The sequence below is a fragment of the Salvia splendens genome, chromosome 12 (assembly GCF_004379255.2).
Source record: "Salvia splendens isolate huo1 chromosome 12, SspV2, whole genome shotgun sequence".
NCBI classification, from domain to species: Eukaryota; Viridiplantae; Streptophyta; class Magnoliopsida; order Lamiales; family Lamiaceae; genus Salvia; species Salvia splendens.
Genome location: NC_056043.1, coordinates 10,616,793 through 10,635,115, shown reverse-complemented (window position 1 = coordinate 10,635,115; position 18,323 = coordinate 10,616,793). Strand labels below are relative to the sequence as shown.

Here is an 18,323-nt window from a genome sequence, read left to right as displayed (position 1 = left end):
TATTTAATAATTTTGCAAAAATTTTAAAATTTCTTTATATTTGCCCCTTCTTAAATTCTCAAATTTCCTATACATATAATTTTGCCCCCTTCCATTTATATTCCTGGATCCGTCCGTATCAATGAAGGATTGATGTTAATATCATTCGACTTCAATTTTCAATACTTTAGGGATGATATCATTATACAAGATTTGTATTGTGGGGCTGTTGGAAAATTATGATTAGTACTAATCGTACGTAATTTAGCCAATCTTTAATGAGTTGGGAAATCAATATGTATTCATGTATGATGACATTGCGCAACTCCTTGCGGAAATTATTGATGAAGCTGCATTATAGTATATGGAGTATAATAGAAGAACTTTAATTTAAATGTCGAAGCAGTTGAGCATAATTCAGCAAGCAGTCTGCTTACTTTTATTTCCAGAAACAAAATAGCTCTCTTTTGCTAAAAATCCGAAAAATTACAATAATTTTGGAATTTATACACAACTCAACCACCATAACCTAATCAATTGAAGAAGCACACAGCTAACGAATACTCCTACAAGGTGTGTGCTTTTTTTTTTTGCAGTTTTAACTTTAAGACATGGAGTATATTTTAAAAGATACTAATATCCAATTTGTTTGCCCAATCAAATCAATTTGTTTTACACTCTTAAATTTGTTGCAATGAGAAACTTTTTTGGGGTAAATAGAAACATCTACTATGATACAGAATCACAGATATATTAAGGATGATTCAAATACGATTCATAGTAGTAGTATTAAATACCTGTTGATATAGGCGAAATTTGAATTGGTATAGTACTCCCTCTTCAGTAACCGGCATGTGATTTTATGCAACTCTATTTTGTGTGTTAAGTGGTGAATAAAGTAAGAGAGTGAGAATAGAGTAGAGATAAAAATATTTCTATTTTAGTAATGAGTCATTTTGATTAGATACGGATGGAGTATATATACGTTTAGTTTATGATGATTTAATTTAACTTACCATTAAAATCGGCCTAGGGTTTCCTTGTGCAGTTTGTTTTCCTGCAAATAATAATCAAAATGCTTAAAACATTCATATTCCCAAATAATTTAGTATGCAAATATGTACTTACCCGTTATAAATCCGTGTCTAACTCGTAGGTAGTTAATTTATATTCACTAAACAAAATAATGAAGCTGAAGTTGAGGCATTAAATTTAGTTTTTATTAATTGGTAGATTTTCACATCAATTCATACAATTACCTCTTAAATGAGAAAATGTTTGAAAATGATGTGGCAGGTGAATGACGATTTATTATTTACAACTCCAGAATTTAATCCAGAAAATTGTTAGGTTCTTGATGATAATAATGCTGCAAAATTCCTCCCTACACTAAATAATTTCAACTGCAAATACGTAAAACATAATGAATGTAATGAAAATCCTCAGACCATTGGTAATACAAATTTCTAACTTAAATGGCAGTCTAGCTACCATTCATGCATGGTGAGAAAATATATTAATTGGACAATTGGAGATAAATGAGCATTTAGCTACCCTGGCTAGGCATGTCAAAATGGATATCGGGTATTGGATACCCGCTAACCAAACCCGAAAAAGTCGGATAATTAGATACCCGAAATCCGATTTTTCGGGTATCGGATCGGGATCGGGTAGTGATAATTTTGAATTATCGGGTATCGGGTTATTTTGTATTTCTTAAATTCTAACTACTATAAGAATTTTGTATTTCTAAAAGTTTGTAGTTATTTTCTCTTGAATACTACTTCAACTTTGTATTAAATTTGAATTAAATAATATTAAATAAATTCTAAAAGTTTGTAGTAAATTCCCAAAAATTTAAAATTAAAAAAAATCAAAAATCACAATCGGGACTGGATACCCTATTTTTCGGGTCGGGTATTGGATTTTGGGAATTTCGGGATCGGGTATCCAAAAAATTCGGATCGGGTATCCGCGGGTACCCAGTTTGACAGGCCTAACCATGGCATTCAAGAACTCCCTTTGTCTCTCACTGAAGATTATCCATTTTTTTTTTGGTTTGTCCTAACCAAGAAGACACAATACTAAAAATAAAAACACATTGATCTCTACTTTATTCCTTCTCTATTACTTTATTCTCTCAACTCAACACACAAAATAAAATTGCATAAAATCTCGTGCCGTCCAAAGAAGGGGTCACCTTCCTTGGGACAGAGGGAATATTATAAAAAATATTGATTAATGTAATACTCCATATAAAACGTATTAACATGGGAGAAGCATTGATTACATGTATAAAGATTGCATTACCCTAAGGTCATGTTTGGTTGCCAGGATTCTGTCTGGGAAAGTAATCTGATTCATTAAATTTTAAATTCTTGTGTTTGTTTTCATTTTTTAATCAAACTGGGAAAGTAATCAAAATCCTGAAACAAGGAAAGTTAGTACAACTTTCCAAGATTCTGAATTCTATCTTTTCTTAGGTATTCTTTTTCCCAGTTTTAGGATTCTTACATATTTAATGCAATATAGTACAATTTATTTTTTTATTATTATTATTATTATTATTATTATTATTATTATTATTATTATTATTATTATTATTATTATTATTATTATTATTATTATTATTATCATCATCATCATCATCATCATCATCATCATCATCATCATCATCATCATCATCATCATCATCATCATCATCATCATCATCATCATCATCATCATCATCATCATCATCGTTATTATTTATTACAATGTTTTAAAAATAATTTAAAAGTATAAACCATACTTAATTTCAGGATAATAAATAACTATAATTCAAATTATCATAATTATAACTATATTATTAATATTTATTTTTATTATCATAATAATAATAATAATTTATTAAATAATTAAATATAATTATAATTATATAATAATATAATAATTATTAATTTATAAATTAGTAATTAACAATAAAATTGTAGTGAAATTTTAAATTATAAAATTTATTCAATTAAAAATTAAGTAAATATAATGATAATAATAATAATAATAACAATAATCTTATTTATTATTATATTATTATATATTATGATGTATAATCCATATTTAAACTATCCATCGTAATAATAAATAAAATAATATAATTATTATCATTTGTAATTAATAATTTATTAAATAATATGTATTATTGTTTTTTTATAAATAGAAAATTGATAAGTATATTTTTAGTTTAGTGTTTAAATCAAATATATACTTTCAAATCTTGATATTTTCCAAACACGGGAAAATAAAGTTATTAGAAATCATATTCTCGGGATTCATTTTCCTTGCCTACTTTACTTTCCCGCCAACCAAACATGGCATAAAAGAAACATTGACCACCGTGTTACCAAAATATAACCTATAAACAAATTAACAATGACCTCCATGTTACCTAGAAATAGCACTTATGCGATTATGAACAATACCAGCTCACTAATATATTAGTATTAGACTATCAGTTATCATCACAAAACATATCAGTTAGTTGATTATATTAATATCAGTTATTAACTCAATATCAGTTACTAACTGAATATTAGAAACTGATATATTTTGTTATACTAACTGATATTAATGTATTAACAAACTTATATGATTTTCGATTGTCAAAAGTTCTCATTTTAAAAATGTTCTCACTTAAACCTTTCTCTCTCTACATATAAAGAAATAAATTTCAAAATAAAGGGACGCGGGTTTCTAATTATAATCATCTTAAATCTGAATATCATTACAACAAAAAAAGGCAATTCTGTCGCCTTGTCGGCCCTCACACTCCGGCCCGACATTATGTGAGAGGGTTAAATCAGGGTACACAGTAGCCCGTTAAATCTGAATATCATTATGTATAATAATATAGTGGAGTATTAATCAAAGTCATATCGGGCCTCTTGCATAAATTCTTAATCAATAATTGCTTTCCTAAAAATAAATATGCAGTCAACAAAACTAACTAGAATTATACTTCGGAAACAGAATTAATTGAAGACGACACATAATTTAATCGCTTAAATAGACTGCGAATTTATCGGCTCGAAAACGTCTAGTTAATGCGAAGGCGGCAATTTCAATCATGCTAATTTTGTTTCCTAAATGCAAAAGTGAAGAAGTCTTTGGCTACTCAATAAATTCTTTTATCATTAGAAAATCATAATAATATACAAATTTAATTAGAGTACGTAAGTTAATTTGATTCTTTAAGTGGTTAAAATAATTTTTATCTGTATCAAACCCTGCATATGTATAGATAGAAAAACAATAATAGATGTTTGGTAGTATATTACAAAATTGCTGTACTGGTCAATATAACATTTCAGTCATAACTTCATCAAGATCCAAAATGAAATTAGACCCCTTTGTCTTATGTGGCACCAAGAACTTGTCATAATAAATACCATTAATTTCATGCATTTATTATAAAATTGAATAACTAGCGTGGACCAGCCGAAGCTTATTACAAATCTCAGACAATCATTGAATACATATATGTTGAATGTAGAAGTAGGAGACAATGTATTGTGTTCTGTGTATATTAGAATGATTTCTCCCCCTTAATATAGCAGTTGTTACACGGTAATTATGGTATAGAATCATCCTAATTCTAGGTAAATATGCTCCCTATCAATTACATAATATGCTCCTCTAATTGTGTCTCCTTATTTGGTAAGGTGTGTGCATGGTATGTTTGACACTCCCCCTCAAGTTGAGTAACGGCATCCCCGATACTCAACTTGCCCAAAACCTCACTGAAAGATTTAGGATTTACTGCCTTCGTGAGAATGTCTGCCTGCTGTTCTCCTGATCGGACGAAAGGAAGCTATATGACTCCCCCTTCGTTCTTTTCCTTAATAAAGTGACGGTCCACTTCCACATGCTTAGTCCTGTCATGTTGGACTGGGTTCTCTGAAATGCTGATAGCTGCTTTGTTGTCGCAGAAAAGTTGACTTTTCCTCGTCGGCAGAAATCCAATCTCAGTGAGTAGTCTCCTAAGCCAAAGTATCTCAGTTAGACCACTCTTGATCCCTCGGAATTCTGCCTCTGCACTCGATAGAGCCACAACTTTCTGCTTCTTGCTTTTCCAAGTGACTAGATTTCCTCCTACAAATGTGAAATATCCTCCAGTGGACTTCCGATCTATAGGATTACTGGCCCAGTCAGCATCAGTGTATCCATCTATCTCGAGATCTTTACTCTTATGGAGCAGCACTCCATATCCTGTTGTTCCTTTGAGATAGCGTGCAATCCTCAATGCCGCATCTAAGTGGTTCTGTTGAGGACGATGCATGAATTGGCTCACCACCCCAATAGCATATGAAATGTCAGGCCTTGTGTGAGACAGGTAAATGAGTTTGCCCACCAATCGTTGATATTCTTCTCGGTCTGCTAACTTGGCGCCTTCTTCAAACTTCAACCCATGATTCACCATCATTGGAATGTCTGCTGGTTTGCAGTCCAACAATCCAATTTCTGCCAGTAGATCGAGCACATACTTCTTCTGTCGTAAAAATATCCCTTTCCTTGACCGAAGTATTTCTATTCACAGAAAATATTTGAGGGGCCCAAGGTCCTTCATCTCGAACTCCTGAAATAAGTTTGCTCGCAGATTATTTATTTCATCTTCATCGTCTCCCGAAATGATCATGTCGTCCACATAAATTATCAGACAAGTCATTTTCTCTCCTCGCTTCTTTAAAAATAGAGTATGATCTGAATGACTTTGGATGTACCAATACTTCTGCATTGCTTGTGAGAATCTGCCAAATCAAACTCTTGGAGACTGCTTTAGTCCGTACAACGTTTTCTTCAGTTTGCACACCTTTCTGCCCCCTGAGTATCCTGGTGGCATCTCCATGTAGACTTCCTCATTTTTTTTCGGCTCGCCATGCAGGAATGCGTTGGTCACATCAAACTGGTGTAGGAGCCAGTCTTTACATGTAGCCACTGCGAGCAATGTTCTGACTGTGTTCATTTTTGCCACTGGAGAGAATGTCTCTTCGTAATCTACACCATACGTCTGGGTATACCCTTTTGCCACCAGTCTGGCCTTGTATCTTTCGATCGATCCGCCAGCTCGTCTTTTGATGGTGAATATCCAGCGGCATCCTACCGGTTTCTTCCCTTCTGGCAAATTGCATTCCTCCCAAGTGCCATTTCGGATGAGTGCATCCATCTCCTTCTTCATTGCCTCCTGCCAGTGTTTGTGCTTCATTGCCTCTATCCATGAACATGGAATCTCCCCGTCTTCATATAGAGCTGCCTCAAATACCGGTGCCATTTCCGTCAGGTAGCCGTGTGCAGTACTGACAACGGAATACTGAGTTTTTCGTCCTTTCCACTCCGGCGAGTATCTCTTTGGTGGTATTCCTCTGGTGCTTCGTGTAGGTAGTGTAAATCCTCCCACCTCGCTTCCACTTGTTTCCACTGGTTCGTTGTTTGCAGTAGCTTCCTGTCTCAGATCATCAATATCAACAGTATCGTTTACCATATGAATCACAGACGGGGAAGATGGTGTAGCAATGTCACTCAACTCCTCGGGCTGTGTATGAGACTCTGTAGATGGCTTGTTGGTACTGCAGTTCACTTCGTCTGGTGGACCAGCTTCTGTCACAGAGTCTGTATTTTGCAAGTTTGGATTGTCATGGAGATTTACTGTTTGAGGTGGGGAACAACTGAGCGGATCTCTAAGTGGTGTATTATCACTCTCCTCCCCCTGACCACGAGGTTGGGTAAAGAAATACCCACTCTCAATGAAATCACAATTCATCGTGGTATATAGGTGTTTGGCTTTAGGATCATAGCAGCGATACCCTTTTTGGTTTGTTCCGTACCCCAAGAAAACGCATTTAACAGAGCGGGGAGCAAGTTTGGATCGGTCATGTTTTGGGATATGGACAAAAACAATACAGTCAAAGACCCGAGGTTCAAGGTTAAGCAGTGGTGATATTTGGTGCAAGGATGACAAAACATCGATGGGTGTTTCAAGATTTAGGATGCGGGTAGGTAATCTGTTGATGAGATAGACTGAGGTGGCTAAGGCTTCGGGCCAAAAAAATTTTGGGACTCTAGACTCAATCAAAAGTGCTCTAGTCATTTCGAGGAGAGTCCTATTCTTACGTTCAGCTACCCCATTTTGTTCTGGAGTGTGTGAACAAGTTGTTTGATGTATTATTCCCCTTTCAGAAAAATATTTTTGCATATTTGCATTAATGAATTCTCCCCCATTGTCCGACCTAAGGATTTTAATTGTTTTTCCATATTGATTTTGCACTAGAGTATAAAGCAGGCAAAATTTTTCAAAGACCTTAGATTTAGACTTCAGAAAATAAACCCAAGTCATGCGCGTGCAATCATCAATAAAGAGAACGAAATATTTAAATCCTAGACCTCCCACCACAGGGGCGGGACCCCAAACGTCGGAGTGAACAATGGAAAAAGGAATTTTCTCATGGGTATTACTAAATTTAAACGTGTGTCTGTGGCTCTTGGCCAAAAAACAAGTCTCACAATTCAAATAGGGAAGGTTGGTAGTAAGTTTAGGAAACAGTAAACGTAAATATCCTATAGACGGGTGTCCTAACCGGCGATGCCAAATCCAGGCTTGTGACGAAGTCGGTCCTTGAGTCAGCATCGCAGTACCGTGTTGGGCCATCCTGTCTACATAATAAAGCCCTCGTCGTTCAGTGTCACGCCCAATCATCGTCCCCGTCTTGATATCCTATAATTCACAGAAATTGGGCTGCATTAGTAGATTACAATGGAGTTCTCTGGTAATATGACTGACCGAGACCAGTTTATTAGCCAGAGAAGGGACATAGAGACAATTCGAAAGTCGCAATGTGGGCGACAGTGTGATAGTGCTGGCTCCTACAATAGGTATTGTATGCCCATTTGCTGTGCGAACAAAACTTTTCCGAGAGGCAGATATGCTAGTAAAATCAGATGCCTCATATCTATTATGAAATTTATTTTTTAAATTTTTCACTAAATGCCCCTCTTCAAATACTTAAATTTTCTTCTTAGATAAATTTGCCCCTCTCCTTACAAATTCTTGGCTCCGCCCCGCCTCAAACAATCATACCTTGCAAAAAGATTATTAATACCAAAGACATAGCCGACCAATTGTTTAGGGCATTTGTCCAGCCAAGTATGGTACCATGATTATAGCGAATGGTAAGGATGTCAAATTTCTTAGATAGTTTTGGAAAACTCTTTGGGAAAAGCTAGGTACTCAACAATCGTCCTTCGATCCTCCCAATGGATGGCCAAACCGATTTAGTTTACCATACCCTAAGAGCCCTTGTCTGATCTATTTCGTAACAAAACCAAGTCCAAGCTAGAACCTAAAGGAGATGGTCCTTTCAAAGTGATCAAGTAGGGGTGAGAAAAAAAATCAAAAAACGAATATCCGAACCGAACCAAACCAAACCAAACCAAAATTATGAAATTCGGTTCAGTTTTTTCAATTTTTCGGTTCGGTTCGGTTTTAAAATTACAAAAAATTCGGTTTTCGGTTAGGGCAAAAAAAACCCGAAAAACCGAATTATATTTTAATTATAATATTATATATATTTATTCTATTAGTTTAATATGTTATATCATATATATAATATATATTCTTTTAATATATTTTATGTAATATCTATTATATATCTTCTATTAATTTTATATTATATATATTTATATTCTATTAGTATATATAAAATAAAATAAACTATATATATATATATATATTAATATATACTAAGTATTTTTTTCAGTTTTTCAGTTTTTTTGAAAATTTTACTTTTTTTGGTTTTGTTCGGTTTTTTAAGTTCGATTTTCGATTTTTCAATTTCGGTTTTTCGGGTTTGGTTCGGTTTGGCAAAAAAACCGAACAGAAACCCTAATGCTCACCCTTATGATCGAGAGAGTGAACATCAATGTATTTGTTATTGATCTCACAAAGTATAATGTTAGTAGCTAGTTCAATGTTTCTAATGTGAGCCCTTTTAATTTTCATGTCACATTTGAGGACAAATCCTCCCCAAGAAGAGGGTAATGATGTGATCACATGTAACTCTATCAAATAACGGACCATTTAATGGCCTAGGTGGACCTTGAACTCAGTCCCTGACTTGGAAAGTCCAATAAGCCTTGGGCTTCAACCATTTTTTCTCTTTTTATATTTTACTAATTTTATAGTATTAAATTTTGTGTTATTCTGCTAATATCAAGATTATCTTTGTTATTCTACTCGAATCAACAATACTCAACTTAGTTAAGCCAAACATTATACTCCCTCCGTCCCACAATAGGAGTCACTTTATTTTTTCTGTACTTGTTTTATAAAATGATAGATAAATAGTTAAAATGTAGAAATGGTAAAGCAAGAGAGAGAATAATGTAGAACGTGGAGAAGTCATATAATTTATAATTCTATGATTTCCGATTTGACAATCCATATAATGGCCCCGGTTTGTTACTTGGATTTTAAGGAACATATATTGGAAATTGTCATCATCTCATTCTCCTTTTCTTCTGCTCCTCTAACCTTAAATTAGATCATAACTATAGCTCACAATCCCTCACATGGCAGCAAACATGCACCGTCTAATTCAACCCTCCTCATCTTCACACACACAGAGGGGCAGTGGCGGACGCAGAATTTTGACATTGGGGGTCCAACTCTAAGATATTTTTAAAATGTCGGTGTTGCCACCAAAAGTTTCGACATTATAAAGATGCGAAGGAGGTGAATAATGAGATAAAAATAATTAAATGATATGGAAACTAGAGAAATTTATGCATTTATTATTATTAATTATGAATAATTTTTTAAATAAGTTAGTCATGAAGGAGGAGTACAAAATATAAACTTTTTGTCCCTAATAGCCGTTAAGAAAAATAAAAAGCAATAAAAAATAGTAAAAAGACAAATAAAAATATAAAAAGCCAAAAAGGGCTCAAAGGGAATCAAACTCAAGTGAGGAAACTGCTATGCCTAATGATTAGCCACTTGAGCTAGTGAACGAATTTTACTAAAGTATGTCTATATGTAGTATGAATAGTGAAATTGATGGGGTTTCCATGGGACCCCCAAACCCCTTAGTAGGTCCGCATCTACAGGAGAGTAATCAATTGCTACCTCATCATTTAATTGCTAACTACAACTAATTTAAGACCATATGATTTTAGAAATCTTGTGGTCTATAATTTGTCATGTGCAATTTTATTTTTTATTTTTTAATATTAAAAAGATAATAGCAACTATCAAATTTAGGGTTTAGAAACACAGTGTAAATACAATGTATGAAATACATCAACATAAAGACATGACAATGTCAATACAATTTCATATTGACATTGTACAAGCATTGTATTGACATATTATGTGTCGTGTATTGATATAAAGCTGTCAACGAAATTTATGAAAATTTTCAAAAAAAATTTTAAATTTTGACATTGGAACATATGCAAGTGAGATCTCGTTAAAATCCTTATGAAATTATATTTAATTTGATATAGGTTGTGCGAAAAAATAATTTAAATCGAGAAAGTTATATTCGTTTTAAAGTTATGAGATATTTTGTCAAAAGTTAGTTACAATTGACCTTAATACCTTTATTGACGTTTTTTATCGTATTGACATTCCGGGGCTGATGATCTAGGCCATTGATTTGAATATCTAATGACTATTATTTAATTATAGCTAACAATTAAATATTGTGTTAACAATATAACACTACCAGCACACATAAATGTATATATTACTAAATTCTATATATTATAGTTAGGCTCAACCCTATTTTATCATTTTACAAAAATAATTATATCTTTCCCAAATTTCTCCTTGATTCCATTGCTCCATGATATCCCTTAAAACCCTTCTCCATCCCACTTTTCTTCATTTCATGATCATGAAAATCCCTCTTTTATTATATTCATTTCTTTCGCTTGGTCTCTTCTTAGAGCATCAGCAATAGCGGACTTTCAAGCGGAATTTCCACCGGCGTGCGGGAATTCTGTGGCGGACGTCCTCCATTGCGCGTCCCAGGCACGGATACGGAATTCCGCGAAGGAATTCGCAGTTACGCGGTGTTCCACAGAATACCGCGGGGAATTCCGTGCGGACGTCCGCCATTGCATTGACGCACGCGGAATTCTGCTTTTTTCATTAAATAATTTTTTTTCGGTTCCTATATACACATCCCGTTGAACTTCATTTCATTTGCACCACTTGTATTAACAAGTTTCACTCTCTCTATAAAAATACCTTTCTTTCGAATCAACAATAGAGCACCACGAGAGCAATTCCCCTGCCTCGAGCGAGTCACCGGCGCCCCATTTTCCCATCGGCGGGAGTACGCCGATGTCCACTGCGATGCCTCAAATGCCGGGGATGATGCCCCAGTCTCAGATGCCACCGGGAATGATGCCCGGGTACTACAACATGTACCCACAGTGGTATGGGATGATGCCCCAAATGCCGGGGATGATGCCCCAGATGCCGGGGATGATGCCCCAGATGCATGGGTCGCCTGTCGCTGCGGGGGGGAGTAGGCAGGGGGTCCCCCAATAGCCGGTGGACAACGTCTATCGGTCCTTTATGGATTTACTGTCGACGGACAACCCGACGAGCTCTCCTCTCGGGACTCAGTTCGCTGGCGTCGACACGTTCTTGTTCGAGGAGTTGGGGATTTCTCCGGTCCGGGATACTCCCACCAGCGCACCACCGGCGACGGTGAGGGTAGGGAGGACCTGGCGAATGAGGGGCAGGGGACGGGGCGTCCCGGTGTACGGAGGCGATGTGGGGGAGGGATCCAGCGGGAACAAGAGGACCGTCTGGAGCATGGACGAGTGCGTCGCGCTGGCGAAGGCGTGGATCAGTGTAGTGGAGGATACAAAGTCAATAATTGTTCTCTCTTGAGAGACAATTGGAATCTCAAACAGTATGATAACATTAAACAATGCAAGTCCCTCGTGTTCATGAATTCATCATATTTGTTGTGAGTTGGTAATATATTCTTTGAAAATTATCTCACGTTTTAACTACATTAATCTTTTCTAGAGAGCAAGTTATAAACACGCTGATCAGAATCTATCTACATGGGAGTTAAATGATTTTTTACCATTTTTTATCTAGATATTTAATTTAGAAATTATTTATCTTGGTTTAATGAGAAAATAAAGATAAGAAAAAGCAAGAAAATAAAAGACAAGCCATGTAGTAGAAATATTTGAGAATTTTGTTAGGTTGATGATCAAGGAATTATACAACTACACATCATTCTGTTTCTTTTTTTCTATCTTCAAAATTGTTGAACTCATAATAAGTCTAATTGTTGAGAATGTTGAGAAGGGAAACTCTGGTTTTGATCAACTGCCTGAAGATTGATTCGAGATCTTCTTCAACAACTTGAATGTCTGAATCCATCTCTTTTATGTGATTCACGAGCTCGTTTTCTTGGTTCAGTTGCAAGAATGATTCCACCTTGTTGAACTCATTTTTGTCAGCGGATACTTTCTTTGAATGCATCAGCTTTGACAGCAAGGATCTCTTGCTTTCGTGCACCTTGGTTCCCAACACGTAGGACAACAGAGACTCGAGCGTGGAAATGGCAACAGACTCTGCATCCTTCAATATGGAACCATTATCACAAGTGGCCGAGGTGTTACGCCTCAAGTTCTTCAAACACTTTTGTATCATTTTCTTCGACTTTTTTCGGGAAGCAAGGTAGGCATTGATGCCTTGAACATCCTTTCTCCTTATTGAAGACAGAAGATCTCTTAAATCTTCCTTTGCAAGAGAGACGACATCTTTAACTGAATTGCAAGCATCCAATAGCTTAATGTAATCATCCACACATTCCTCCGAAACGATCTGTTGAATGTGAGGCAAAAGAAGCAAATCGTCAATGCTCTCATACAAGTTTCTCAGGCCATTTATTTTTCCATTGAATGATGAGAGCGATGAACAAGTAGCTTCTGATGACCTCAATCTGGATAAGTTGTCATCGAACTGTGAAACAGCAGGATGGGATGAAGATGGGAAACTAAGAGAGCGGCCGTGATGAAGAGCCATTGTTTTCTTTTAGTTTTTTGTTCTTGGTGAAAAAAAGGGCTAGAATTGAATTGATGATTGAATGAAGAAAATTGTGATGTATCTGCTTAATAAAGAGTAGTAGTAGTAGTAGTAGTAGGGAAGAGGACATGAGGAATCTTCATTATTTTCTCAATGACAGATTAGATGATGGTGAGTTTGATTGCCTTAAAATAACAATATATTAGTGTAACGCATGATGGTATCGCCGGTTCTGCTCTTGTGGAAGAAACAAAGAATCAGAATATACCATTATATTGTCTGTAGATCCACAATCAAAGTCTCATCATTATCTCATCTCCATTGGACCTTGCAATGAATGAGAGAGATCACACGTGCATATCGTTCATTCATCGTGTGGTGTACATATTATATAGCTCTGTGCCCTCCAACAGATGCACAGATCTGCCAAATAATATTTTTTCTTCGTTTTGTCTGAGATGAAAATGTGGATTTGTAATAATGCGTTTTTTATCCTATATGATTGTTGATTAGAATTGCATATAGTGTTTTTTCTTTCTACATAAGAGCTATTAATAATGCAGCACAGACTACAGCTCTTAATTAATGAGAAAAGAGGAAAGATGATACGTGTATTTCTGATTTCTTCCAATAAAAGTCGTCTGCATGTTTAGTGTATACATGCAAAATGATATAGCTTTGTTTCCTCTGACATAAGCACAGATCTGCAAAATGATACTCCATATTTTATCTGAGATACATGAAGATATGGGATCAGTTGTAATTTGTTTGGGAAAATGTAGCCGGAACAACAGTTAATCTCCTTTAATGTGATAGTGGAATAATGGAAGATGACATAGTGAGATAATGAACATGTGTGTGTGCAAGAAATGGCAGCAGATACACATACATACAGCTTCTTGTAGCCAGCATTTCATTGGATGCAGAGCTCTCTATCCTCGGAGTCCTCTACCAAGAGTTCAAGTAAATGTTAAGTTAATTATCTCACTTCTTCGACAGTTAATTACCTTCTGGAAACTGAAGACAGATTTTGTATACAATAATATGTTATGTAATGTAATGTTTGAGATGATTCTGCAGTTGATTTACGATCTATATAAGTTGCCTAATTGTATTGATTTGCACAAATTGTTTTGATATATATTTGATTTCCTATTTAATTATGGAGTAGCATTAAATTGTATATGAAAGTTGTTGTGCTTTGATTTTCTTTCCATTCTAGATTAGGGTCTTAAAATTATGGCCTATATAAATAAAGACTTTATAATCAATACTAATATTTTTGTGAGTTGTCTTTGTATAAAAATGGTTAAATCGGGCTAAGCTAGAGCCTCAAAGAAGGGTAGAGAGGAGCGTAGTGGTGGAATTGGAAAAGCAGATGAAATAATGGAAGATGAGATCTGGAAAGATTTTCCTGAGGATCTGTTTGAAGGTGTACTAGCAAGAGTTCCGATAGCAACGTTTTTCCGATTCCGTTCAGTTTGTCAAAAGTGGAATTCATTTATTAATTGTCAAAGCTTCTCCGAGCAATGTGGCCAAGTAAGGCATGCTAAGCCTTGGTTCTATCGCATCCCCTGCGAGGACATATGTACGATCGTTCATCGAACAAGTGGCACCATCCAACTTTGCCTGCTTTTCCAAACGATGTGATCATGTCACCAGTGGCATTAGCTGGAGGTCTCATCTGCTTCGCTGACTTCAGCTACAGAAGCTTCTACGTGTGCAACTTTATCGAAAGAAGTACGTTACAATGAGTTTTCTGGGTAACAAAGCCTTGCTTATGGTATCCCTCGGTACAAGCCACATTCATCGACATTTTACGTACAATCTATCCACCCGGGAATGGCTCAAGCTCCCCGGCTCTGTGCTGCCGACTAGGCGGAAGGCCCAGGTGATTTATCACGGCACTGCTTTTCACCCTTGTTTGACTGCAATCCCTTAGTTTAGATTTCTAACTCTACACTTTTATTTAATTGTTGGATTCTGATTCTACAAGCCATCAATAGGTTTTTTCTTGTTTGTTCTTGGGGTTAATGTAGGCTTATTACATGGTGGGGTAGAGGACACAATAGATGAATCTTCATTATTTTCACAATTTGCTTATTAGATCAGCAATCAAAGTATCGCCATTATCTGTATATCACATAGTCTAACATGGTTGGTAGATTAGGTCTTAAATCTGGGTAGAGTATACTCCTTCCATCCACGATTAACTGATATAACTTTCCTTTTTGTCTACCAACGATTAATCGACACTCTTACTTTTTACAAGTATTTTTGGTAATTGACATAATATATGACTAACGCATCTCACTTATATTTTATTATAAAACTAATATACAAAAGTAGGACACACATCTGACTAACTTTTCTACCTAATTTCCACTGCAAATCTTAAAACTTGAGTGAAACAGTGTCAATTAGTGTGGGACAAAAGGAATATATAACTTCAATTTTTATTGGTTTTTTATATTTTTTCTTTTTTTTCAATTAATGTTAATAAATAAAGATGGATACAGCTGAAAAGGTACTCCCTCCGTTCCTTCATAGTTAAAGCGAAATGTTTCGACACGGAGTTTAAGAAAAGAGATGATGAATGTGTTAAATAAATAGATAAAAAAAAGTAAGAGGGAATAAAGTAGAAAGTGAATAAAGTTGAGAAAATAAAATTGAGAGAGAGTAAACTAAGAAAGAGAAAAAAGTTACTACCACTATATATAAAAATGACTCAACTATGAGAAAATTTCTCAAAATAGAAAAAATGAGTATTTATTCAACAATATACTTTTAGGTGATTCAATCTTTTGTACGTAAGTAAATTTTCATAATACTAATTCTTGAATGTCAATCAATCCAGCAATGCATCTATTTATTGTATTTATTAGTCTGTAAACGCAAAAAGTATACATAGAATTAAAAACAATATTAAACGTAAAGACGAAATACTAAAACAATGAACAAAATAAATGAAATTGGTATGTCTATGGCCAATATTTTCGCATTTTACCAAGAAATTATATTAAATTAAATTCAAGGGTACAAATCGCATTTCTGAAAAGCTGATGACCAAATTTGTAACTTCTTCTTCTTCCCCATTCAATACTCTCACCCTTTTATATCTTCCCCATTCTGATTCAGCAAAGAATCAATCAATCAATGGCATCCTGCCCTTCGCCCCTTCTTCCTCGATCACTATTTCCGCCTCAAGATTTCCGCTATTTTTCTCCGGTTAGAACCACTCAGATAAGAAGAGTAAGTAAGAAACCAGAAAAAGGTCACCCTATGATTCTGGCTGTCGCCGCCTCCAATGCTGAGGTTCAACCGCCCAAATTGGTCACTTTCCTCGGTAAAGGCGGCTCCGGAAAAACTACCGCCGCTGTGTTTGCTGCTCAGGTATGCTTGAATTTCTAATGTAATCTAGGACCGCTCAATCGAATTACAATTTACAGCTTAATCGATTTTCGAATTATTAGATTTATGGTTATGAATTTGAAAAGGTTTTACTGAATTTAATCCTTAGCGTCTGCATCCAGCATTATGCTACATTAGGGCTTAAAACATGTCTGGTGATACAATCTCAAGATCCCACCGCTGAGTATCTTCTAACCTGTAAAATTGGATCATCTTCACCAGTCCAGTGCAATAGCAATTTGTCTGCTGTTAGACTAGAAACCACCAAGGTCCGTTCATCCTATCCTTCATTTCGGCATACCGAGTTTAGTTGTTTTGATCGTCTAATCAGAAATAATGTTACACGCAGATGATTCTCGAGCCCCTTAAGAAGCTCAAGCAAGCTGATCAACAGCTCAAAATGACACAAGGTATTCTTGAAGGGGTAGGTACGTAGTAGCTTCCATAATCAACTATTGTACTAGTACATGATATAGGTTTTTCTTTTCGGTTTTTTGTAGAAACTTGCTGATCAGTTATTTCGTGCATTTCTGTTCTTGTAGGTGGTTGGTGAAGAGCTCGGTGTTCTTCCTGGTATGGATTCCATATTTTCTTCTTTGGAACTTGAACGTCTCTTGGGATTCTTCCTGTCTCAGAGAAAAGGTGGGAAAGCAAAGTATGACGTAGTCGTCTATGATGGTGTAAACACTGAAGAAACTGTACGGATGATCAGTGCTACTAGTAAAGCAAGGTTTTTAGTCAACTGATAATAGCAATTTTCTTGGTGTCCTTTATTTTCTCACATCGTTTGTTGTCCTCGTTGTGAAGATTGTATTTGAAATATATGAGGATGCTGGCTGAAAAGACTGATATGGGGAGGGTGGCCGGGCCGTCTCTCTTGAGACTTGTGGACGATGCCCTGAGTCTAAGTGGCAATGCTGTCAATCGAACGAGTTCAGAGATGTGGGATTACTTAGAACAAACATTGGAGGTGGGAGTGAGACAGGTTTTTAGATATAATCTCGGTAGGAGTTTTAAGAATTTTCTGATACTATCTCCATGTTGTTTCTACAGAAAGGATCTTCTATCTTTGCAGAACCTCGTAGATTTGGCTGCTATCTTGTGCTGAACCCTGATAATCCATTATCACTAAATTTAGCATTACGCTACTGGGGTTGTGTGATTCAAGCTGGCGCACAAATATCCGTTGCATTTGGCATACCTACTCAAAATTCCCCAACGGCATCAGCAGAAGCTGTCAAGAACAGCTTTGCACCATTGCCTTATGCTCTCATTCCACATCTCAAATTCAGCAACCCTCTCCATTGGGATGAGATCATCGTGAGTGATTGTAGTACATATGCGAGAGAACTACTTTCAGATACTACCAACGAGATCTTATCTTCAGTGACATTTGATATGTCCAATAAATCTGTGAATCTGTTCATGCCAGGTTTTGACAAGTCAGAGATCAAGCTATACCAAGTATGTGTGTAGAATGTAAATTGTTTTATGTACTAATGTTTCTTTTCTCTTTATGTTAGAAGAAAGTTTAACATGGCGTTGGAAATTGTAGTATAGAGGTGGAACAGAGCTGCTGGTAGAAGCAGGTGATCAGAGGCGTGCAATTCGTCTCCCTCGTCAAATTCAAGGCAAGGTAGGAGGTGCCAAATTTGTTGATAGGAGACTTGTGATAACAATGCGATAGCTGTGTACATTCATGTATACACACTCCTATGTGTATTTTGAGGCACAACAGAAACAATAAGAGATGACGTTGTGTCATATTCTTGCAAAAACCCATTATTCAAATTTCGTGTTCAATTTGCAACAACAAAGAAATGACGACCAATTGTGAAGATTG

General features: G+C 35.7%; 2 protein-coding genes across 7 annotated transcripts; one reads left to right on the top strand and one right to left on the bottom strand.

Moving 5' to 3' along the window:
• Positions 1 to 12,322: 12,322 nt before the first annotated feature.
• Positions 12,323 to 13,069, bottom strand: LOC121757525. Its single transcript, XM_042153053.1, has one exon. It carries the CDS (start codon positions 13,067 to 13,069, stop codon positions 12,323 to 12,325), a length of 747 nt encoding a protein of 248 aa, XP_042008987.1.
• A 3,065-nt stretch (positions 13,070 to 16,134) lies between these two features.
• Positions 16,135 to 18,271, top strand: LOC121759497 (uncharacterized protein At1g26090, chloroplastic-like). 6 transcript variants are annotated; one of them, XM_042155097.1, is made up of 8 exons: positions 16,135 to 16,462; positions 16,603 to 16,749; positions 16,830 to 16,904; positions 17,023 to 17,210; positions 17,288 to 17,484; positions 17,556 to 17,800; positions 17,913 to 17,944; positions 18,041 to 18,271. In XM_042155097.1, the coding sequence occupies exons 1-8, from the start codon at positions 16,226 to 16,228 to the stop codon at positions 18,165 to 18,167; spliced, it is 1,248 nt and encodes a 415-aa protein (XP_042011031.1). In that variant the 5' UTR covers positions 16,135 to 16,225; the 3' UTR covers positions 18,168 to 18,271. The 6 variants fall into 6 exon arrangements, with proteins under 6 accessions (XP_042011031.1, XP_042011033.1, XP_042011028.1 ...); XM_042155099.1 differs by having other exon boundaries at positions 18,036 to 18,244; XM_042155094.1 differs by having other exon boundaries at positions 17,556 to 17,944; positions 18,036 to 18,271.
• The last annotated feature ends 52 nt before the right edge of the window (positions 18,272 to 18,323 follow it).